The sequence below is a fragment of the Nestor notabilis genome, unplaced genomic scaffold (genome assembly GCF_000696875.1).
Source record: "Nestor notabilis isolate BGI_N333 unplaced genomic scaffold, ASM69687v1 scaffold4189, whole genome shotgun sequence".
Classification (NCBI taxonomy): Eukaryota; Metazoa; Chordata; class Aves; order Psittaciformes; family Psittacidae; genus Nestor; species Nestor notabilis.
The window spans coordinates 14,378-39,859 of NW_009944889.1; the positions used below are offsets into that span (position 1 = coordinate 14,378).

General features: G+C 37.8%; 1 protein-coding gene across 1 annotated transcript in view; it reads right to left on the reverse strand.

Annotated features, from left to right (window-relative positions):
• Nucleotides 1–1,455: 1,455 nt before the first annotated feature.
• The window catches only part of LOC104412031 (type II inositol 3,4-bisphosphate 4-phosphatase-like), a 57,297-nt gene continuing 33,270 nt past the window's right edge, over nt 1,456–25,482 (reverse strand). The window contains exons 5-7 of the mRNA XM_010022624.1: nt 25,257–25,373; nt 24,517–24,518; nt 1,456–1,928 (exon numbers count right to left, since the gene is read on the reverse strand). Coding sequence (XP_010020926.1) covers nt 1,925–1,928; nt 24,517–24,518; nt 25,257–25,373 — 123 coding nt within the window. The 3' untranslated portion in view covers nt 1,456–1,924. The remainder of the gene's footprint in view (nt 1,929–24,516; nt 24,519–25,256; nt 25,374–25,482) is intronic.

The window sequence follows — 25,482 nt, forward strand, 5'->3', positions numbered from 1 at the left end:
AAATGAAATACCAGTTCAAATCACATTCCTTCTCATCAGCCATAGTAATACTTTGTGGAACTCCCACTCCACTCCGTCCCCTCCTGCAACAAAGGGTTAATAAACCCAGCAGCTACAGCAACACCTCAGGTACCAATTCTTCATGACAGATCCCAGTTCATTTCAGGTAGACAGATGAACTCTAGACACAAAATGATTAGAAGAAAAATTCAGCTTCTACTGCCTTTATTACCTTTAAGGAAGAAAAAGAAACACATTACAGTCCTGCTATTTAGGTTAGCTGCTGAGAAACTGTTTTAAATTACAGCACTCTTGCTCCATCCTGGCCAGCACTGTGCATACAGAGAAAGGGTGGGGGAAAAGCAGTAACTTCCACTTTTCCACACACCCCAAAGCTGCCAGAAATACAAATTACTTATAGGGAATTTAGCTACAGGAAATGAAAACTATTTCTCTCTGTGATTGATACTTTCACAACACTAGCAGTTCCATTTCAAAACTCCTTGCTGATCAGTGCAGCCAGAAAGTGGCCTTTCTGCAGTAGTACACATACTGCATCTAGGAAGAGGTGCAAAAGCCTGCACCAGGATGAAAACTCAATTCTAATGCCACTGGTAGCCCACTGCATATCCTGGGGAAGAAAGAAGAAACACTTAGTATTTCCCCCTCAGTTAGAATGCAGATCTTCAATGTCAGAGTAGCTACCAGCATTACCTAAAAGCAGGGAAATCTTTTAACTAAGAACAAAGGGGTCAAGATTCATCTTGCATGCAACAACTGTATGTAACAACATCCAAACAACGCAAGGACTAGTGGATTAAAGACTCTAGACTGCTTGAATCTTCTCAGCATTCCTTTGTTTAAAAGGATTAATGACAATAAAAATGACATAATTTTGTTAGGCAAGAGAGCTTCCTTGCAACCAAGTATCATTAGAAAATGAAAAAGGCCACACAAATGGATGAAAGGACGTGGACCTGCTGGAGCAAGTCCAGAGGAGGCCACCAAGATGATCAGAGAGCTGGAACACCTCTCCTAGGAACACGGGCTGAGAGACCTAGGGTGGTTCAGCCTGGAAAAGAAAAGGCTCTTCTTTACTATGAGGGTGGTGAGATACTGGCACAGGTTGCCCAGAGCAGTTTTGGGTGCCCCATCCCCAGCAGTGATCAAAGCCAAGTAGGATGGGGCTTTGAGCAACCTGGTCTAATGGAAGGTGTCCCTGCCAGTGGCAGGGGGTGAGAACTAGATGATCTTTAAGGTCCCTTCCAATCTAAAGCATTTTACTACTCTATGATTTTTTACAGTATATTCTGGTAAAATGGGAAGTTAACCCTAGAACATCAGTATAACACCTAAGCGTTTCCCCTATTTTACTGAGGCAGAAGCTCCTCTTTACCTAGCCACTATTTTCATGTTTAGCATCTTCAGACACTAAGACTGCTTACCTAACACGCTGATCCTACCAATGTACACATACTTAATCTCATGCACTGGGAGTAATCCCATAAAAATCAAATCCTCTATGGCATAGAAATACAATACTTGTGACTTGCCTGTGATAATATAGTAAGCCTGGGGTAAAATTAGGAACATAGGTTCTTGTCTCCCATTCCACATACCACTGGATTACTCAGCTTCCTTCCTCTGTTCACAGCTGGGGGTATCCCCCTAACGAATACTTTTATGTATTCCAACCACTGTGCTATTTTAATACCTCTTCAAAGCCCAATATCTAATTGAAACCATCCCCAAAAAGCACACATCTGAGCTATACAACCCAGCTGGTCAGAGCTACATTAAAAGCCAGGCAATTCAGAGACTTCTGATGTATAACTCCCATACTGTATCTCATCCAGCACGCTATCCAAGTGATTTATCTCCTCAGAGCATTTAGAAACACAGTCAGCAAAACACAATAGGCCTCTCAGCTATGAGCTTCTTCTGGCTCTAAAGAATTTGGGTGCTGCCTTAAGACAGAGAACACTACATATGAAATTATTTGAAGGGCCATTTTCACTTAACCACCTTTCTTTTATAACCTCAGATCTTGTTAACACACTAAAGCCAGTTACGTGACTGGTTTCACTAATAAACAAGTAATCTAGATTTTTTTAATGACAAATATAAACTTATTTTGGAAAACTAGAAGTTTTCCAACATAACACTGAAGTTAGACTAAGTAAAAGAAATTGGTACATTTGTACATCAATTTTTAATACCCTTTTCATTCAGGCTGTACAATGGAAATGTTGTCAAGGAAGATAAAACTACTATTTTTCACTCACAGATCAAAATTTGGAGATTTGAAAGCTGTGTCCCATGCCTATTCGTGCCAATGAAAGTTTCCACACTAGCTGCATATGTCATTTCTGTTCTCCAGTAAAACAAGCAGGAAACACAATGTCAACACTCATAAGCTAAAAAAAAAAAAAAAAAAAAAAAAGAAAAAACAAAATTAAAACCCCAAAAAAAAAAAAAAAAAAAAAAAAAAAAAAAAAAAAAAAAAGAAAGAAAGAAAGAAAAAGAAAAAGTCTTAATTCCTTGTACTTAACAAGGCTTTTTTGATAATACCTCTTTTTGGTATACTCACATTAAATAGAGCATCTTAACTTTTAATTTTGCCTCTGCCTCCCACTTTCCTAAACTCAATACCAAACACCAAACAATGCAGTAATATCACTGTCATTGAAACAAACTGCAGCTGCAGTTATTTCACTGCTAAGGTAGCACATGTGGTTTCTGCAATGGTTTCCATTCTAGGAACGCTAATATACCAGCATAATTTCTGCCTTAACAATATCTAAGCTGCTAATGGCTATGTTTTTCAGAGCCAGCAAAATAAGGGGAGAAGCATAAAAGAAGACAAGAAATTATTGTTAAAACTTCAGAATTTCTAGGCCATAACAAAAAGAATGAAATTACAGTATCATTTTAATTAACTGTGATATACCTAATTAGAATGACCCTTTCACCGAGATAGCTCATGGCAAAATGGATTCAGCTAAATGCTAAATGGCAGCAATTTAGTAAGGAAAGTACAGTCTGAACAAAAACTATTCTTCACAGGGAAAGATTCAATAAGTGTAATGAAAAGTGTGCTGTTTCACAGGTATTTTCCAAACATGTAATGCTTTTCCAGTCATGCTTTTTGTAAAATAGATACTGCTTAAAACAATTAAGGGCCACTCCTGGCTGTGTCAATGTGAATCGGAGGCAAACCCAGGTCACTGAAGTAACACCACTACAAAAGCAGCAGCTTTGGGCCTGTAAAAGAGAATCTGGTATAAAAAAGGAACCAAATAGTAATTTTTGTAGTATTGTATTTTCAACCTCATCTTAAGAGTTTTGATACTTCAGTGCTGTTTATTACATGAAAAAGGTTCTTTCACTAAGCAGGCAAAGGGGAGAACATATTCTGAGGACCCATGATGACAATTCAGGAGTCCATTTTCTTAACAAATGGATTTACCTCTGAACAAAATCGACCCATATTTTCCTTTAAACACAAGAGCAGAATCTTTGTCTTTGAGAACTCCAAAACTGCCAAGGAGAAATGTAAAACACCAGGAATATACCTTAAGCTTGAAACCCTTATTTTCTCCATAGAAAAGCAACTACTTGTTAAATAAGATAAAATTATGCAATGAACTGAGATCCCATAAAATCATTTTTTTCTGCAGAAATATTTCCTAAGCTTAAAGTTTATTGAAAAGTTTGTTGTTAACCAAGTTTAAAATGCTCATGAGAGAACAGTGTTTCAAATGCACATATACCAAATTCAATAATAGTTTCATTATTCATTATAATTATTCATTACTTCATGAAGACAACTTAAAGTTAGGACTGTCCAAAGGAGATTCTCTATCACTTGACTAGACTTCCAGCAAAACAAATGCAATTCTGTGCTTTAAAGATATCTGCATTACTTTCTGATATGTTACTCTAGCTCAGTGTTAACACTAAAGCTCCCTAAGGAATCATAAAACTGAGAAGGGGAAAAATCTAAACACTGAACAACACTGATATGTGAAGCATGTAAGACCACCTCAGGGTTTTGATCACCTGTGAGCAACCTAGAACCTCCTGCTGCCATTTGGAACACACCAATAGACTGAGATCCAAACAGATTTAAAGTTGCTGTCAGAAACACTGGAAATAACTGTGGTAGGTACTAAAGGGAAATGTAACCATATAGCCCAATGCAAAAAGAATGAGTGACATGTTTAACCTGGAAATTATTTGGGAATATAAACCACCAATTAATGTAATGAAACTAGATGCTAACCCTCCATGTTAGACTCTTAAGATTAAGAACATGACTTCAGAGCTCATAAAGATCTCACAGATGTCAAGCCTCTAAAATATGTTATAGGAGAGAAGAAAAAATAAAAATCAGACCACCCACCACCCCATCGGTTATGTTTCAGACCTTCGTTAATGCAGTTTCCTCAAGTCACATAAGCTCACAATGTTTCATGCTCTGCATAGTTAGACTTTAACATCATCAGTAGGCCGACAAGGATAGTGGATAGTCTAGTTGGCATATTACTAAAAACTGCAAGTTATTCTGGATTTTCCCAATAATTTAAGATTTAGTCATGATTTTGCATTCCCCCTGACCAGTGACTGTATTACTAATGGTTGCCACAATATTCATATATACATATGTATATTCTTATTAGGAAAATACACATGTTCATTAAATGGAGATCAAGCAGACTGATATCTTATTTTCCTTCAGTAAGATAACTGATTGTCTAGACAAAGGAAATGCAGTAGCTTTTATCTTCTGGACTTCAATAAAGCAGTTGATATAGTGGCTTTTCAAAATTGATTAGTCAGTTGGAAAGAAATTAGAGAGAATAACAGACTGGCTAATCAGGAAATGGCAGGGTTGAAACAGTGATAAGAGTTCCTTGAGACTCAGTGGCAAGGCTAATTTTATTTCAGATTTTCACTGAACGCTACGGCAAAAACTGTAGAAGCTTTATAATGAAATTTAAAAGGCAGAATCTGTAACAAGTAAAACCGCAAAGGGATATAGAAAGAATTACACATGGAAGATCTGAGTAACAGACACGCAACTGTACGAAGTACGAGGTGATGCATTCAATTAGTAACAACTAGCACTTCCTCTACAAGCTAGAAGCATGCCAGTTCAGCAAACACAGCAGCAGAAAGACTTAAGCATATCATTCACAGACAGGCTGAGTATAAGGCATCAACAACCTCGAAAAAAGCAAATTGCTTTTCAGATACATCAGGAAAGGTATTTCCACTTTATCAGCAATACTGTATACATTTGCCATTCATATTCAAGAAACAGGATTAAGAATGCTGGTAAGAATGGCGAACAACTTTTAGGCAATAAGACTAATATAGTTAAATTTTTTTTAGCATCTTGTTTTAGAAAACAAAAGCTAAAAGGAGATATAATTATTTTAAATGAATGCAACTGTCCATTAACATCGAAAGAAGGAAATACATTTAAAATAAGGCAGTATTCCCCAGACTTTAAAACTGGGGCTGTTGGAAACTAGAGAAGGGCAATGGACCTTCCAATTTCATGTTCTCACTGACATTTGACACAAAAGACATTCTTAGCATATGCTAATAAAACAAATAAAAGTTATACCCTCGTCCGAAAGACCATATTTTTGAATGTAACTGAAACACTGTTAATTGCCTTTGAGCTTCATGCCCCTTGAATTCTTTTGGGCCCTGCTTCACTGCTGTTATGCCTGCATTGCCCTGAGGGCTATGACTGCTATTCTAGACCAAAGCAGAGATACCCCGCATCATTTTTAACCACCTAACCTATGCACAACCAATATGCAGCAGGACAAATTCAGAGAAATTCAAATTCCTGTCTGTTCCTGAGGTGCTTGAGTAAATATGAGCATTGTCCTGCTTGTAACAGTTTTTGTTGTGCTAATTACATACCTCCATATGAGCACAGATCAGTATTTTACTCCACATACGATTTTCCTTATTTCTTATCAGCCTATTCTCCCTTTTAACTTTAAATAGAAAGAAAAACAAACAAAAAAGACAAAAGAACACACCAACACACCCAAAAAAATAAAACAACCCAAAAAAAAGCCAAAATTACCAAACCAAACCCTCCAAGAATCATCACACAAAACTATCACACTCGAGTACCTAAATATGACTATTTTTAAAATTCATTTTAAGAAATATTCCTTATGACATATATTCACACTGTCACAATAAAAGATTCCTTCATCAAAATCCCTTTAGACTTGTTAGAGTTTAGCCTTAAATCTTCACATATTTAGCCTGAAGCCAGTTTTCATGCTCACCAAAACTCAGAGAACAGGAATTTAGAAAGGACATGCTGACAGAGCTGGACTGTCATCAGAGTATTCTCACTGCTGTATTAAACACTTCATTTCCTTTCCAGTGGTCCTGTATAACAAAGACTTAGAAGAAAAGGATCACAGCCTTCACAGACTTCCCTATGACTCTAAGAACAGGAGTAATGAAGATATTATTTATATCTCAGTTCAAAAGTTTAACTGCTCATCAAAAAACAAGGGCACAGGCTGAATCCACATTTACTAATTGTCTTTTAACCCTTTTATCAAAATCCCCCTTTGTCACATATTTACTATTGCTTTACCTCTTTAAAAAAAAAAAAAAAAAAAAAAACCAAACAAAAAATCTTCATTCTTTTCCCAAGACTGAAGTCATTCAGATTCAGTGCACCTGTTCCCACTGTTCTGAATGGTCAGTTCAATTTTAAGATGACTTTAACTCACTGAACTAGCCAACAACAACCTTCATCCCTTCTAGGAAACAAAACGAAACACAAATTTTCACAGTAAATTAAAAAACCAAACCAAAACAAAACCAAAAAACAACCCCACGCTTTTGAACCAAACAGTCCATTTACAAAATACAGAAGACATTATGTAATTCCTAATTGTGAAATTAGAACTAAATTCCACAATATATTCCCCTGCAGGCACATAAGACAAAATTATGGTATAGTAACAATCTGCATGTTCAAGTGCAAAGCACGGTAAACAGAATGACAGACTAAACACAGTGATACCTACTCAGTTTCCCAACAGAAATGTAAGGGAAGCTGCAGATCACATTACTAATATTTTGGAATTCAGTCCAAAATGTTTCAATGGAAACAGTCTGTTTTGCTGCATTACTACTTTCTTATGGTTATGGCAACTCTTTTCTGAACACACTTCACCTTGGTGACATGTTGTTGATTGTCTATAAACTTCTCAGGCATGGGTTTCCAGATTCTTTATTCCAAAGGTGCTCCTACCCAATCTTCAATCCTCACAGTGTTTGTCTCACTGTACTTGTACCTAGTAAAAATGCATTAAAACCCGAGTTCCTCCCCCTTCTTTCAGGGCCTACCAGACATATATAAGTGAATTTCTTCATCTTGATTTCACAAAATAATCATGAAGGCAAGGACTGGATGCTGAGACACTGTTCTCCCCCAGACTTCCCAAAGTCTGTATGTATCACTGTGTAGATCAATATACCTCCCAACCTCCACCTCGTTACAGAAGAGCTGTAACCGATTTTCCTATTACGGACAACTGTTAGAAGCCAGTCTAAGGAATGATCTGATGGCTAGGAATGTATTCCATTCAGACTACTGGTCGATTAACTCCTGAAAGGGTACTTGACCTCCCTCTTGAAAGTTTATGCAGCATATCACTTCTGTGTTGGCACATGGATGTCTGTAACACAGATGCTATAGTGGACACCAGTCTGGCAAAGTTAGGGTCACATTTTTCAAACATACCTAGAGTCTGAAAATGGTGTTGGCAAACTTCTTCAGGCAGTTTTAAAAGTATGTAAGTAAGTACAGGTTGACTAGAAGTACCTCAAGTAACTAAAAAATGGAAAATTGGATGCTTAACTGTATTAGAATCTATACAGCAGCCCACCAGCATCTTTAGGTGTGTAAATATCTCCAGTCTGAATATTTTTCTAAATTCAACCCATAAGCCTTAACATAATCTTCAGCTACAGTGAAAACTGATTGGGCAGAGGGAGGGGATGGGGTGGGAGAGGAGAGGAAAAAAATTAAGACCTCACATTTGATTCCTAAAAAGCACCTTAGACAATCCAGTACCATTCTAAACCTTTCAGGTTATTTTGCAGTCCAGTGTATAAGCTACGAGTTCTTCAATGACTAATGTGGCACAGGAGTAGCAGCAGTCTAAGTAGGTTAGTTGGATTCTTTATCTGTTAAGAGAATATCTGAAAAACTGCCTTTTATCTTTTTTTTTTTTCACCCCCCACTGGAGTGGCATATCTATGCTAAAACACAGAAAGTAGCTGATAAAGTGACATGAAACAGAGCCTGCTACGAATTACGTAAATCTAAAGGTGAACAAAAATTATATAAGAATCAACTCAGTCTTTGCAGCTGCCAACTGAACAAAAAATATTCAATGAAAACCATGCCATAAAGTTCTCTTTTGTTCAACAGTAACATGTCTTGTGCTTTAAAAGACAAACTAACAAGGAAGGACCATGAAACTGAGGGTCTCACAAACATCATTGTCACTTTTCAGAAGTCTAAACGTTTGCCAGCAGACCAAAAAAAGCTGACTAAAGTCCTTTTGTGAATTCTTTAGTGCCTCTGTCAAGCCTTTTGAGCTGCTGGTTCTGCACTGCCAGGTTCCTGCCATGCTGGTTGCCCCAGTGCAAGCTGCTCTAGTCTACACCAACAGAAAGTGCTGGGGAGTCCATGGTAAATCACATTCAACTCGCTACTGAACCACATCTCCACGTTTCTGAACTGAACGATAGGAACTCCAACAGTAAGCAACATGAGCATATCGAAAGTTCCTAGGGAATTCAACAATTTCCATGAAGATCAGTGAGGCATCCATCCTTGCTTTTTCTCTCTGCTTTTCTTCAACAAATTCCTTTTCAGTTTCAAGTAAGACTGTTGATTAAGTATTCTGCTATTTCTGCAAATACTAGATTTATAAATTATTTCTGGATACATTTTTATACATTTACAGTACAGAAAAATTTCATTAAGAAGAAATTTTCGGAGTTAAATCACATCCAGAGCTCAGTTCAAACCCTATAAAAATACTAACAGCTCTGGGGGAAGAAATGCAGCTTGCACTGACACACTGCAAACATTGTCTTCCATCATAAAAACTGCTGCAATTAACATTATCTTTAAGACTGCCAGGAGAATCCAGTCAAACACGATGTCTTTGCTCATTCCGGAAGTATCTTACTTCAGTACATCTTTGCTCATCATGAGGATTTACTCCTGAAACAGAAGCCTGGTTCCCTATGTTCAGCCATATGCTTGATTCAAATAGCTACAGCTGCCTGTCAAACACCTCCTGATACCTTCAGTAAGGTAATGACTTCAGCTCTTATCTTCAAGCAGTGTGGCATTGCCAACTCTTAGTCAAGCAGTTGTTAACTCCAGAGGGGAGTACACTTAATTTTAAGTGTATCTCTTTCTTTTCCTCTATAGAAACTACATTCACACTTGACAAGAGGGTCCGATTCCCTGGTGCAATACTCTCGTGCAGACACACCTTCTACTGGAGGTCTGCCAGCATACCAATGGCAACATCTCAGTTTGCAAAATACTCCTGAGAGTTTTCCTACAAATAACAAGCTCTGAACATAAATCTAGTTTACTTGTATGGGTACAGATGCAGCTAGGTCTCATTGACAGAAATTGACATACTTGCCTGCTTTCCACAGGGTAAACACACTAACCCCATACTACAGACAAGCTTGCCCAAACTCTGAAGCTGTCCAAACAGATCAAGCATGAAGAGAAAAGCACTGGGGCCTTTTATCCAGATACCCCCACCACCACTGAGTAATCTGTCTGTGGCACCAACACTTTGAGCCTGAGGTAGAGCTGTTAGACTGTGGCACTGTGGGCAGGAGCTGAAGGGCCATGCAGCTCACAGGTTCAGCATCCTCCAGCTTACGTCTAAGACATTTCACACTCTTCAGCCTACACATTATATATAAGGATTTATGCACATGTGAGGACAGAAATCTTGCCATCAAAAGGCATGCATAGAGACTGCACACTTGGCAAAACTTCGCAATGGTGCTACATTCAAGATGCAATTATATAACCAACATTAAAATAATTATCTGCTGCCATGAGGCTTTTATTGTAAAAAATGGTATGATATGCACGCAGATTTTTTCAGACCAACAGGGCTGTCACTGTCCTTCCTTGTACAAATATTTTCCAGTGAATAAATTGCTGCAAGTTAATATTCAGCACAAAAATATTCTGAATATAGTAACATTTTCTTAAAACCCCAGAAGAGACTTGGTACATGCTACAAACAACTCCATGTTTGAACTAATGCTGCCAGAGAAATACTGTGGTCACACATTACCTCCACTTTCAGATACAGACTTTAGAGAAAAGGATTGATTAACAGAACTGGTAAAAATCCAATTCTTGATCTGAAGCTCCCAATGTAACAAAAAAAGCTCTGCTTCTTCAATATTCTTCTCTAAAAATGGAAAGGTTAAGGAGAGACATAGTTAACTTCATTAGTGATTACAAGGACCATGTAGATTTAGAGATAGGAAAAAGCACCAAGAAATAAATAAGTAAATAAAGATGCCTGCTATGGTAGCCTACATTTCAGCTCTTTTCTTCCAACATCCTGAAGAAACCACATCTCAAAAAGTAGAACCTTTTCTAACATACTGTGTGAATGTGAATACATGTACACACATTCCTCCTGCAATACACTGGAACTGTTCTATTTACACAGGTCATTGACCTGTTCAGAATTTCAGTACAGACCACTTTCATTTTATAGGTCATCATCTTTCATCATATACATCATTTTCATCTATCAACTCTAGAAACAACACACAGAAAAGTCAGAGCATTAAACAGCACACACTGCTCTTCTCGAACATGTGGGACAAACTCCAATCTTTTCACCCAGCTTATAAAATAAACTACTTAAATGCTATCTTCTCCGTGATCTGAAAACTGGGAAAAGGAGGAAGAGATTGAAGAGGAACAACTGAAGCCCTCATCTAAAAATGAATTAAAAAACCTTCGTGTAAATACATGCACCTTTCAGAATCTCAGCCTTTTCTCTTGGAAATGCTATTATTGCTCAGATACTAACCTATATTCTGGGCTACAAGCAGCACTCCACCCTCAGACTCCCTGCCAGCCCAGTCTCTAGAAATTATGCCATGTGGAAATTTTGACTCACCCAGTAAGCTAGAACTGGCAAGTTTAAAGTACCATCAGGCCAAGAATCTTACTAGTAACAGACCCCTTCTCCATAAAATCATCTCCTAACCAAACCAAAACCACTTTCAAAAGAAATCAAACGTACGAGATGAACATTCTTGGGCCTTTTTCCCCCCAACACTTCAAGGCTCCTTTAACTAATACCACCATTTAAAACAGGATTCATTTCATGGAGGACAAGAACATAAAGTAACTTCAGAAATTTGAGCCAAAACCAATTGTCCCCCAAACACACTGTATTCTTTAGTAAGGTGAGGTGTTGTTACAGGTATTCTTACAGCATCAGCATGGGCTAATTTGGGAAAAAGTGTTTATCTGCTTAAAATAAGTGCTAATAATAATGTAGGATTATCAGATTAATTCAATCGTAATTAAAATGTTGCCTTCTTTGAAAAGGCAACTTAAAGATTTCATTGAAAAATTAAGTGGCTTTAATAAAGTATTATAGGCTTTTTCTCACAGTTTATAGCACTAAATCTGAATGAGCCATGAATAAATCACATGAATGAGAAACCACAAATAACATGAAATTACTTGAAATTACTGTTTTGGTGCAGGTAAGCAAACTACACACAATTCAATATTCCCTGACTATGATATTTTTTTTTTAAGATAGTAAGAAATAGACTTCCATAACTCATCATATTGCACTTGCTAGCAATACCAGCACACATTGGCTGCATTTTTCAAGGAAAATAAAACATACCTTTTGCTTACAGTTCTTTTAGCTACTAATGCTCTAAGTTCCATGTTTGTAGAGGCTGAAACTGAACTTGTTCCCCCTTCCCCAATTTTTATACTCAATATCACAAACAAAAAAAAATTACAACTTATTACATTCAATGTTAGTATATTAGTGACCACAGAAGCAGCTGACACGAACACCACCACTTAACCTAAAAGCCTTAGGCACAGAAAACAAGAGTGTGCAGGTATAATGTAATTACATGAACATTACACGAATGAAGCAATTGTAGAGAAACGTGGTCTTCATTTTACTTGAGCTTCGTACTTCCATCACACAACTTTGTAGTCTTTGTATTATTCATATTTGAGTGAATTCTGTATTCAGAATTTGTATACAAACTCAAAGACCTCCCATCTTGAGGCTCCACAGTATTGATGGCTATTCTTCAGCAACTCCTTCCATAGCCTAACATGTGTCATTACTCTTTCTAACAGTAATTTCAAAGGAATTGGGACTTGAAGCCCACTCCAGAGATCCAGCCCTATGTGTACGCAAACACACACATCCAGCTCCAACAGTATGCAAGCCTGACGTAGAAAGGGGTGGGCTATTTAAGTTCTTAGCATATCAATGTTTGGCTGCACTTTCTACTTGAACCTCTCTGCCTCTGTGTCTGACCCTCTACCTCCCCCCCCCCCCCCCCAACACTTTCTGCCTGTCACATCCCTAGCAATCTTTTTGCTTGGCCAGCTACTTCTCATCTCCCACTCACATGCCCAAATCAAATTTCAGCAGTTACAAAACTGAACAGCCAAAAAATTACTCCAGTGTGGTGTGTCATCGAAGACAGCAATGAAGGGCCAACCCTGCTATGCACTATTAGATTCTTCCTCTAGAACACATCTAGAATTGAGACCCAGAGATTCTTCCTAGCCTCGCAGTATGCACTTTGCACTGGAATGTTGGCCAGATACCACATCTCTCCTCCTGGATTTCCAGGGCTGGATGTCAGTAGAGAAAGACGACAGGATGTTACTGCAAAGTGTATCAGCTCCACAGTCCAGAGATTGCCTCAGAAGCTCATTTTCAAAATAAAGTTTGCTTATTTCCAGGAAAAATTCTTGTGCTCTGACTACTTGTCCGGGGAAATGATAGAGAAAAATATTTACACAAGCCCAAACTATCTACGCTTACTTTTGCTGTCTCACAACTTGAATTCATAATAAATGTTAAAACCACTCAAAATATATTTTTCTTTTTTCTTTGCTTTTGTTAAAAAGAAAAAAAAAAAAAAAAGGCTTTTCCTTTTAACTCTAATAAAGTTACACAATTAGTTTCAAACTAAGAACTTCTTTCCAATCCCTAGACCCATATTAAACTAGCTGTCAATACTATGCAAAGTATCAATTGCATCTGATTTCAGTGTACTCTTAGTTGTGGAAAATGCCGAACAGCAAGATATAAGCCACCCAGTCTTAAACACAGGACCTACAATGCTGAACTCCCAAAGTCTGAACCAACCACTTCCATTTTAATTAAATGTGAAGTGCAATGCTGTGCAGGTTAACTTAATAAACATCTCAATAAACTGCTATAAATGACAGCCATTTGCTAAAGAAGGAAGGAATTTATTGCCCTTTCCACCTGTAATCATTCAAACACATCAACAATTATAGCCCAATCTAAAGGAGTGTCTAAGCAATGCAGTCTCATAAGATTCACTGTAATTGTAATACAGGTGCAAATATAATAAGCACAAATTTCATGACACTTTCTCTTAAAAAGGAGATTGGCAATCCAGCATATTTTATGTTACATTAGCCAAGTGTTGAGGATTGTAAGAGGTATGAACTACTCTACATAAATAACCCGAATTTCCAATTTTACCTGTGTAAAGGACAAGTTACTCCTATTCAGTAGAATTTCAATGGATATGTCCTGTATGACTAACTACAAGTGAAAAAAAAAAATAAAATTAATAATAATCAGGTACCGCTGGATACAGCTTCATCTAAGAGTTTCAGAAGCACTAAGAAAACAGCATGGTCCACCTCAGGCATACAAAACAGGCTGCACACGTACAGAAAACCAAACTGCAAGTCCAGAAAAAAGTGAACTAGCAGGAGGAGGGGGGAACCAAACCAAACCCAAGGCAAATAATAGTCTGCTTTTTCAAACTAGATGATGTCCCTTCTCTTCTTGTTACTGTCTCTCTAACTCCTTCAATAGATAGCTTGTGGGGTTTGGGAGACAATATTTAAGACAGATGCTAAAAATGCCAGTATCATACGGAGTTTAATACAGCTGGTATCAACAGGTTTTTTGTCTTCTTTGTACTGAATATACTGCTGATTGTGATGTTTCACGTCTAAAAACAGATGTGAAAACTTTAAGCCCTCTGGTACTTGCTACAGGAGCCTGTAACCTGTGGCCAATGAGCCACTACCTGAGGAACACTCTAAAAAAGGAGCAGGGGAAAGGAATCCATCACTGTATCACTACAAAATATGCTGTACTAAGACTAATTCAAAATCAAGACAGATTTATCCACCAGGAGAGGATTTCTAACTGATAAGGCCAAGGTTGTCTTAATGGACAATGAATCTCTGGACACAAGTCTTGCACAGTATTGTACATACATGGAAACAGTCTTTCAATGCAACAGGGTGTATGTACCTACACTTTAATTTATACTGCAAGGACAGTCTTTTCTTCTGTCATACCCAAGCCTGAAAGCCATTTGGGCATAGTTAATTATCCAGAAACTTCCTTGTCACACGGGTGATGTTATTTTAGAACAGGGTAGCAATAATTGGGCAGTAACTGTCTAGAGCTTCCACATTGAGAGATAATTTCTTGAGCAAGAGCCTTGCAATTACTTCTTTTTGAAGAGCTGCCAAGTTATTCCCCAGGAACAGAGGCAGTGAGGATCTATAGCTGTAACAAATCAAGGACCTCCATGCTTGATTTCACTAAGGAAGCTGTGTGTCAAGATCCAAGCCTTCCAAGCATCTCAAAGACATACTGACTGCTGCCTTCTACAGGAAATAAATCACGTTTGTCCCACACAACACAGATTTTGTCAGGAAGAACGCAATCCTGTCTGAAGTAATCTCACCAGAGAAATAGTTCTTTCAAAAACCGAATTTACAAATCTGCATTTTATGACAAAACAGATCCATACAGCAGCTCATGGTGCAGATGCTGTTGCAACCAAAGGAATTAGCTTTTATCACTCAATGCATCTAAAAAAAAAAGTTTAGAGCTTTTGACTGCTTCTGACACTCCCAGTAAAACTTCTAAAGAGTAAAGAAGGGAACATAAAACTGTGATCCAATGCTGCCACTGGTCCTGCTCCCAGATTTTGGAAATAGCACAGACATAAACTTGGTGGATAGTAACACACCTGCATCATTTTGTGCTAACAGATGCAAAAGAGGGAAGGTAGTACCCTCCACTCTTACTTCTGCTCCATAGAGATCCAGTGATTTCTTTCTATTGCCTAACAATAACACAGTGACGAATGACCATAGTCCTACTATAGAACCAAAAACCTGAGCAATGTAGGCAACCATATGTAACCATGACACACACGAATCAAGAAGACTTCAGCCTCCACCAGAAATGATTGTACATATCAAGTCAGATCAATGTAGTACATACATCGTCAAAAAGTTTTCTTCTAATCTTACAAGAATACATACACTAGTATTTGTACATATGTACTACTCTTTGGTGTGTATGACAACAAACTTGCTTATCAACCTGTAGACAAAATAAATTTCTTGAATTTCTTTCCAGTGAAAACCTCAATTTCACTTGGATATGGCTCAGGTGTAATATTTACAGTCAAAACTGATAGAACAGTCTTTGCTAATCGGTATCTCTGGGACTGCTCTAAAACGAAGTTACCTCAGAAGCTCTATGAATTATTATTACATATGAACCATTACAATGGTTATGTTTTAAATACTGTGCCTTACTGAAGCTGGCAGAGAAGGCTGGGGAAGAACAAAGCAGCTACGGGAAGGAAATATGAGGAAAATCGAAAGACACAGTGTTCCTTACTCCAAATCGAAATTAAAAAAGAAACCTTATTAAAATGGCAGCTTTTTCATTTCACATTAGTGAGACTGCACATATGACAAAGGATATATGGATAGTAAGACTGAAAGAATAAGCATCAACAGCTGCATGTTACTATAAAAACCTTCAATTATTCTTGCTTTAAAAATAACATAGCTGTGATGAAAAGAACTCCAGAGGGGAAAAAAGAAAAAGAAAGAAAAAAATCCACCAAATTCTCAACACCCCAGAATGCTAGGAAAACACACCAACCACACTAAACATAATCCTACCTAATGTCACTGTGCCAGTGCCTGCTTGATAATGATCCATGACCTCATCAATGAGTAATAAATTCAAGGTGAGGGAAGGCAGTTTACTCCCCAGTGAAAGGAAATCTCTCTCATATACCACAAAGTGCTATAACACTACAAAGCTGTTGATAACCGTGTTCAATGTAGTAACTGCTTCGTACACAGAAATCTTCAGTTCAGTTGTTGATGTTTGTAATGTTCATTCACATTTATGCTGTAGAGATTTTGAGAAAAGCAAAAGCACTACACTTTGACCATGCTACTGACTATATTTGTCCTTTGTTCTCCTGGTTTTCCAGCCAACATTGCACAAACTGCAAATGGTAGAAAGCAGAGGTTTTTCCCTCCTTTCATGATCACTCAAGCCATGAAGAGGACAAAACAAAGAACAGATCAAAACAAAATCCTCATTTCTGGCATGGAAAAAGGCACGCATGGAGAATTTCAGCCACATGGGAATTTGCTTCTGTAATATACTGCATAATGATTACATAAAGAGGATTTAATTACTGTAAAATTCAATGATACATGCATTTCTAACAACACTGGAATTCCTAAATGCTTACATAAACCATGCATGTTTATTCATCAAATATTTAAAGTACAGCATAATTCAAACCATTTAACTAGTTTACTCTGAATGCAATTCATTACGTTCTTCTAACTAAAACTTTCTCAAGAAGATAGTCTCACTTGAAGTCCAGTGTATGCAATTCTTTTTTAAATAGAATTTTTAAATACAATTATTTCCTCAGCTTTAAAAGTACAAAATTTCAAAAGCAAACATTTCCTGGTGCAAATATATCTATAACTTTAAAGAACACTCTTGTGAGACACATGGTAGATGAAGAAAAATCTGTTTTAATAAATCGAATTTGTTCCATTTTCCCAGAACATACACCCAAAAACTTGAAAAGAAAAATCTGTTTCTAAACTGGTTTTAAGTGCCTGCTTATACAGCAGCAAGAGCAGATTTACCTCTGTTCCATATACATTTCTTTTCAACGTTTCAATCCTTATTGCATCTAAATATATTAAATATTATATTTTTTAAATATTTTTGCCACTGAAAGACTAGATTTTAAATATGCTGAACCTTTCCTTTTTACATCAATATTGGTAAATGCCTTTCTCTGAGGAGAGATGGAGGAGGTAGCTAGCAAAGTTAGCTTTTGCACAAGAGTTAGCAGAGCTCATTGAAAGAGCTTCAAACTAGATTTGAAGGGGAAAGGAAGTTAAACCAGGCTCACTTCACATAAGCCTGGGGGCCCAGCATTAGAGCGATGGTGTGATAGCAAGGTCCTTAGGTCTGCCATCTCAGTGGAGGTAGGGCATGGAGATTCACATGTTAGAAACCACTGAAGCATCAGAAAATTACCACATAGGAATCAGGGCTTCTCCCCCAGAAAAGGTGGAGATCAGTAGCCCAGCTGAAGTGCATTGATACCAGTGCACGCAGCATGGGCAACAAACAGGAGGAGCTGGAAGACATTGTACAGTGGCAAAACTACGACATAATTGCCATCACAGAAACACAGTGGGATGACTCCCACAACTGGAGTGCTGTCATGGATGACTCTAGACTCTTCAGAAGGGAGAGGCAAGGAAAGAGAGGTGGTGGGGTAGCGCTGAATGTTAGGGACTGTTTTAATTGTTTAGAGCTTAATGATGGCAACAACAGGGTTGAGTGTTTACGGGTAAGAATCACAGGAAAGGCCAACAAGACAGGTATAGTGGTGGGAATCTGTTGCAGACCACTCAACCAGAAAGAACAGGCAGATGAAATACGCTTTAAGCAGCTGAGAGAAGTCTCACAATTGCTAGCCTGCATTCTTGTGGGGGACTTCAACTTACCAGATGACTGCTGGAAACACAACATAGCAGAAAGCCAACAGTCTCAAAGGTTCCTGAAGACCTTCCTGACTCAGCTGGTGGGTGAGCCAACTAGGGAAGGCACCCACTGGACCTGTTTGTGAACAGAGGATGACTTGTGGGTGATGTGATAGTTGGAGGTCATCTTGAGCACAATGATCATGAAATGATAATTTTTGATTCTTGGAGAAGAAAGGATGGGGGGGGCAGCAGAACTGCTACCTTGGACTTCCAGAGGGCAGACTTCAGCCCTTTAGGAGACTGGTTGACAGAATCCCTTGCAAGGAGAGTCCAGGAAGACTGGAAATTCTTAGAGGAGGAAATCTTAAATGTGCAGGAGCAGGCTGCCCCCATATGCCAAAAGATGAGCCAGCAGAAAGAAGACTGGTATGGCTGAACAGACTGCTTCAGCTATAACTCTGGAATAAATAGAAGACCTTACGACCTTTGGCAAAAGAGGTGGGCAACTCAGGAGGACTACAAGGATGTTGTGAGGTTGTGAAAGAAGAAAATTAGAAGGGCCAAAACCCAACTAGAAATTAATCTAGCTACCATTGTAAACAACAAATATAAATGTTTCTATAAATACAGTAGCAACAAAAGGAGGGATAAGGAGAATCTCCATCCTTTACTGGAAACACAGTTACAAAGAACGAGGAAAAGGCTGAGCCTACTTAATGCCTTCTCTGCCGTAGTCTCTAATAGTAAGGCCAGTCATTCGCCAGGTACCCAGCCCCCTGAACTGGAAGAGCTGATCATTCACCTGATGAGAAAGGGAAATCACCAGTGAGGACAGATCTTATCCTTTGAGTCATTCAAACATTCCCACTTTGCTGTCTTCAGTACAAGGAAATCCTTCATGCTTGCAATGCCTGGGCTGCCCATGAGGGCTGCAGCACCCTGCTTGACAAGAGCACCAGCCACCCCTCTTGAGGAGCTGCTCTTCCAGTGCCTCCTCCAAGGAACACCAGGTCAAAGGCAGTAGGAAGGAAAGCATATCAACCCTTTGAAAGGAAAGAAGCATGTTCTTCAACCTGAGGTCATGTTTTTACAGCCAGCTTGCTCCACACTTACTAAAGGAACACCATGCTCTTCTTCCTCTATTCACTGCATTGTACATATTTGAGAGGAAAACATTTCAGCCTTCTATAGCAGGCATGTGACCCTTGAACCCTAAAAGTAATCAGTAGAAATGATAGTGCAGTAACCACATTGGATTCGTTAGACTATTCCTACGTGCTTCATGCTGGTCTAGTCAGGGATGGAGCAATGAAGGTTATCTATCAATAATGCATACACAAGTACTCATGGAAAAATGATACATTTGCAAACTTTTTGGACAGTGCTATAGAGATTAGAACAATCACATCTATGTTACTGAAACCCTTAGCTGGTTAAAATAAAAATCTACAGGGAAACATTCTTTTACTACTTGGTTCTCTTATTTCTAAGCAATTTCCAAGGCAACCCTTCATATTTTTATAGAATACAATTGGTCTCATCACTATGTAGTTTTACGACAGTTTTCCAAAATGTCAGCTCTTGGAGCAAACCTTTGCCTGATGTCAGGCAGCAGTAACACTTGATTGACAGAGCAGGTAGAAAAGGAAAAGAAAATGGAAAATCAACAAATAGTAGATTACAACTTTCCCTGCAGATATAGCAATAGGGAGGAGTTTGCCTCAATTAGGAAAAAGTAAGAGGGTATGAGGAAGAGTAGGATGAAAAGTAGAATGCTTTCAAAGAGAGAAAGATTTTTAGAAAGTCAAATCCTCCCATGGAATTTTCAAGGGCTAGGCACAAAGAGCAGTAAGGCAACAAATAGACTTTAAGTCTATACCTGTAACTTTCCTGGTCTTGACACTTATCCCCAGTTCTCTTACAGATACACGAAAACTTATTTGTACCCTCAGCCACTTCAAAGAAAGATTTTATTTCAATATAAGCCCAAATGAAAGTCAATAGTTTGAATTTCCCTTTATGTATCCAGACTTCTTAAAAATTCTGAGAAAGACTGACAAATACTACTTTAGGTGGATTCCATATGCATGTGCCCAGAAGAATAAAAAGATATCTCTCCCCCCCAATATCTCTAATAATAGCATTTAGTAAGAACCTATAGTCTGATGCAAAAGCAAAACTACTTCTATCAGCACATATGCATTTGTGGGGAAATAAATAAATAAATAAATTACATGACGTTGAAGAGACACACGAACACCTGAAGTTTTACTGCAAGTGTTTCTCTTGGTAGGACTGTGGTACTATACAGCACTGCTCTATTAAGAAGAATGAGATATTAAGAGTTTCTAATTTAAGGCGATATTTTCCTACAAATCCTGCAGAGATGACAGTGACCGGAACTGAGAAAAGGAGGAATTAAGTGTTGTTTTTTTTTAAACAAAGTCAAGCACTTTCAGCACCACTTCAAGTTTTAAAGAAAAAGAAAAACAGCTGGAGTAGTTTTAGCACTGACAAGAGGGAGGGACTGAGAGCACTCCAGTACAGGCAGAGTGCAGGTAGGTGATGCATAAGCTTTCACATTTCTCTCTGCTAATGCATTTCACATCCTGCTCTACAGCGTTCCTAATATTCAAGCTGTGGGGCCTCTTCAGCAGAGATGGCAAACCACACTGAACTGCGTGGTGGTTTTATGGAACAGATTAATGCCCATGAGGGAACGTGGAATGCTGTCACTTCAGATTTGGCTTCACAACCAGACTCAAAATGCATCTTTTCATGACAGGCAGTCTTCATTTTCCGCTCGCTCCAGTGTGATTCCATTTTAACAGGAATACTTGCAATGTGAAGAAGAATGCAAAGAAAAATATTTTGCAAATTTTCAATTCATAGTGAGAAAGTTTAATAGAAGATTCAAATCTCACCAGTTAAAAGACATGTAATTTGAAGCCTAAATAATCTAAATTTTCACTTTATGTTTCCATATCCGAAACTCACTTATATTCCTCCTACTCTTAAAATTACAAAATTCATCTAATTTTATTCTCAGCAATTAAGAGAAAATTAGGGAAGTAACAAATGCATGACCAGACTGTAGAATGTGTAAATATTTCAACTGACTATCATACATCCCATTTCTCCTTGCTCTCAGGAGATTGCATTAGAGTGGCTGTTCATATCTAGAATGTCACATGTGAATTCCAGTACTTATATCCATCCAAAGATTATATCTACCTACTGGGTCTTTAGGATAAACAGCAAAGACATCCATTAAATCAGTAACCCTAGTTAGGGTATGAAGTCTCTGTCTCCTCTTGAAAATAAGGGGAATCTGTGAAGGGGTGATGCAAAGACCAGACACGGAAAGTTATCAACAACAGCAGCTTTTACAACAAGATTTTGTTGCATTAAAACACACATAATCCCACCATACAAGACACAAACATTTTTCAAACCCACTTTACAGATAGAAAAGTCGGTGAAATAAAAATATAAGATGCAGATGAGGCAACAGAAGAACCAATCTTGGAAAACAAGCAAACAAAAGTCTCACCAGAGCTAAATGTTACAGTACTTGCCTAAAAATATAGCCACGCTGCTCAACACAATGAATTTCAGAATGCTTGCTGCAGGACACAAGTATATATATTCTAAACACAGAACAGAAAGACTGCTCCCTCCTAAATTAGTCGCTAAGCATTCTCTCAGCTTAATGTAACACAAATTCATCTCTTCTGTATTTCCTGTGAGTCTGTCATGTGGCAGTGGTACCCAATTTGTGCTATGCAGTATTTTCAAAGAGAATGAATCTGGCTTCAGCTTTAAAACTTGCTAGACCAAACTTGCATGCTTATAGGAAAGACAAGAATAGCACGCCTGTGCAAAAGTGGTACAAAAGTAATATTTTAACAACGTATGAGTCTCTAATTCCTATTTTCTTGGACAATGACTTAAAGAACAGGTGTAGTCCCATCATTACAATGAAACTCAACTATCCAAAATCTTAAAGACAGTGCAGCTCAAGCTGGTGAAACATAAATTTGCTGAAGGCAATATGGAAAGAAAATCTTTGTGATGTAGAAACAGATGTCAGTATACATTTTTCAGAATATGGCATTACCCACTGCTTTGTATGCATGGCTTCACTGGATGTATTTAAATTTTACTTCATAACACACTCTATTAGCTTCTTTATTCCAAATATATAAAAGTAAAGTAGGAATAGCATATTCTTTATTAAAACTTTCTATTCACATTGCATGTCAGCCTTGCCAAAACAAAACTCTGGTTGTATCTCCCAGGGAAGCATCCCCTTTCCCTTTAGCATTATGACCAGTGTATACAAACTGAGCAGTATTTAATTCTTTTTTTTATTATACTACAAATCCAGTGGGTTTGAAAATAAGACCAAATTCTTTTATATGGACAGAGGTAGGTTTAGGTAAAAAACAAGAAATTACTTCACCCTGTGATGCACCCACTGCCCTTTCCCTGCCTTCTCTACAGCCTTCTATTTGTGGTAGTAAAATCCTGCTGAGTTTAACACACACAATGCACTTCCTTTAGTTTCATTTTAACTACAAGGGAAAAAAGAAAAGAATAAGCATACATTTGTGATGAAGGATATTAGGTACTTGAACTGGTTAACTGAACTAACCAGATTTAGTGCAGCTCTGACATTGTGGAAATTCCTATTATTGTAGCTTGCTGCCCAATTTTTGCAAAATATTTTGCAATTGTCAGATTCCAAGTTTATTCTGCCATAAATGCTCACTTGTATGAGCTAGTAACTGGTATGGAAGCATCGTGTAGAAGAGTAAAGTAACTTAACAGTCCTGGATTCCCCTCCACACCGAAGTATTACCTATCTAAGAAATGGTGGGGCTGCATGTTGCGGCCATAAGCTGTGGCAGCAATTTTTGAGAAACAAGAAAGCCAGCTTTACTGTAGCCTGGATCATCAGAACTCTGAAGACGCAGCACTTGAAACAGGCTTACTGCCAAAGGGACACATGCCATTTCTTGGGTCATGAAGCTACCATCAAGGTCTGTGCAGCTGCAGCTATCCTGGTAATGGTATCAAGCTGTAGCAGATTTAAACCTGACTTTCGCAAATCTGTATACACCTCCAGACTCAAAAAAGTCACCTAAATTAATAGAAAAATGCAATGGCTTCCAATTATAGGAAAGAAAGTCAAGTTATTAGTTACATCATTACTGATATACTAGGATGAAAACAGGAATCCAAATATTGGCACAAATGGAGTCACAGCCTGGGATCACATACTTGGTGAAATCTACCTTGATTTAAATCTTACAGCTTATTTAATTTTTTCTTACCTATACCCACTTTTAAGATGGCTAAGTATTAACATTTTTCCTTATAAAAAAGTACTATAAACTATAGATCTGGAATGTTTTACATAGGAACTACATAACTGCTACGAAAAAAAGAAAAAGGTATCTCTCTTGTGACTTACAAGCTATGTTACTAGCATTCTCTGGGACAGACTTTACGCCTATATTACAATTTTAACGAACAGTTATAAGTAGTCCTTAAAAGTTTTCAAAACCTTTTCAAACTATATTCATTCTCTAGGCTAGGTCTTGTCCTGTGTAAGAAGCAATATAGAGATCTGCCACTAGAAGAGTAGTAGTACAGGGATAACTATGAATCAAGTCCACTTTTTTTGCTTACAGATGAGATTTTATTTTCTATCATCTGTCTGTAACCCAATTCCCCTATCTCTCCATGGGTGACAACTCTATTGAACAAACAGCAGATGTTATTTTAAGCCCCTGTAGTCTTAAATCATAACCAAAAACTAAAACATACACACTGTGAAAATGTGTATACATGCCTCTTCTCTTGTTATTCTTAAACAGAAAATATAACTTAGCCTCTAAACCAAAAGAAATGCAGATTTTACATCTAAAATATTCCACATATTCCCATTAAAAAAAAAAATTAGTGAGGAGACAGATCCAACCTGTTTGCTCACAAAGGTCCAAAATATAAACAAATATATCAACTATTTTCTACCTGTAAAACATTAAAAGTCCTCTAACCATACAACTTTACTTTTGTAAGCAGTTCAAAGATAACCTCAAGTTGTAAGTTATGCCTTTAATTTCCTTCTTATGGATAAGGAACGCATATACAGTCATGACATGAGTTTGCACAGTCCTTAATCATACTGGGAGCCAACTACAGATATGTAAAGGGCAACTCAGCAAATTGAATACAGGTATCAAGGGCCATTTTTGATGCCCATGAGAAAACTATCAGCTGGACTCCAGCTGCACAGAAGAAAAACACACATCTCCCATAGGTCCTGTGATATCTTCTAGCTCTATAAGGCTGCCTTAGATCACCTGGAGCACATGAAATGGCACTCAAGGCCTATATTTAGCAGTTAGATCACTCAAACAGTCCTGTTGACCTCCATATGTCATCTCAAGAGAGTAACTGTTTCTCAGCACAAAAAGCTGACAGTGTAACCAAAAATATGCAACACTGGAACTCAGAATGATTCACTTTTAGCACTGACACACAAGACCTTGGACCCTTACAAACCAGTAATAGCAGCAGGCACAGCAGACCTGCAGGTATCATCACACAAGAGATTAAAATAAAATATGATTATCTCTCTCCAACATCAGGTTACAGGCTGTATTATCATTCTTCTGTGGGTAAATATATTATCAGAATCATATTTCTGAAAAGTTATTCACAGTGGTGTTATCTTACTCTATTCCGTATGTTCTCTGCCATCAAAAAGCACAGAAGAGTAATCTTTTATTTGCCAGAAATTCCTGTGCTGATTCATGTAACCAATTAAACAACAGCAAAGGGTCCTTCATAAGCCTGGTTCTCTTTTTCTAGTCTCTAACATAACAACAAAAAATAAAGTACATTTTAAGAATAAAAGAAGAGCAAAACCAATTCACATAAATCTACTTCCCCAATTTTCAAACTTGCTAAAGAGAGCCAAAGAACAACATGGCAAGAAACTTAATCCTCCGTAATATTTATGCAAGAAATTAAGCAAAGCACTTACCGTGTCTTGAGATTTATCTTTGACATCATAGACCGTTAGTTTTATTTTAGTCTCCTCATAGATAGGGTATTCCGGTGGGAATGTCACACCAGTCAAAAACAGCGGATCTTTTGTACCCTGTGAAACATGAGTAAGCATTCAGTAAGGTAACAGCTATGCAATGTGTAGTATGCCAGTGCAGATGTACAGAAACTGTGGGCTCTTTAAAAGAACTTTGGTTCTACAG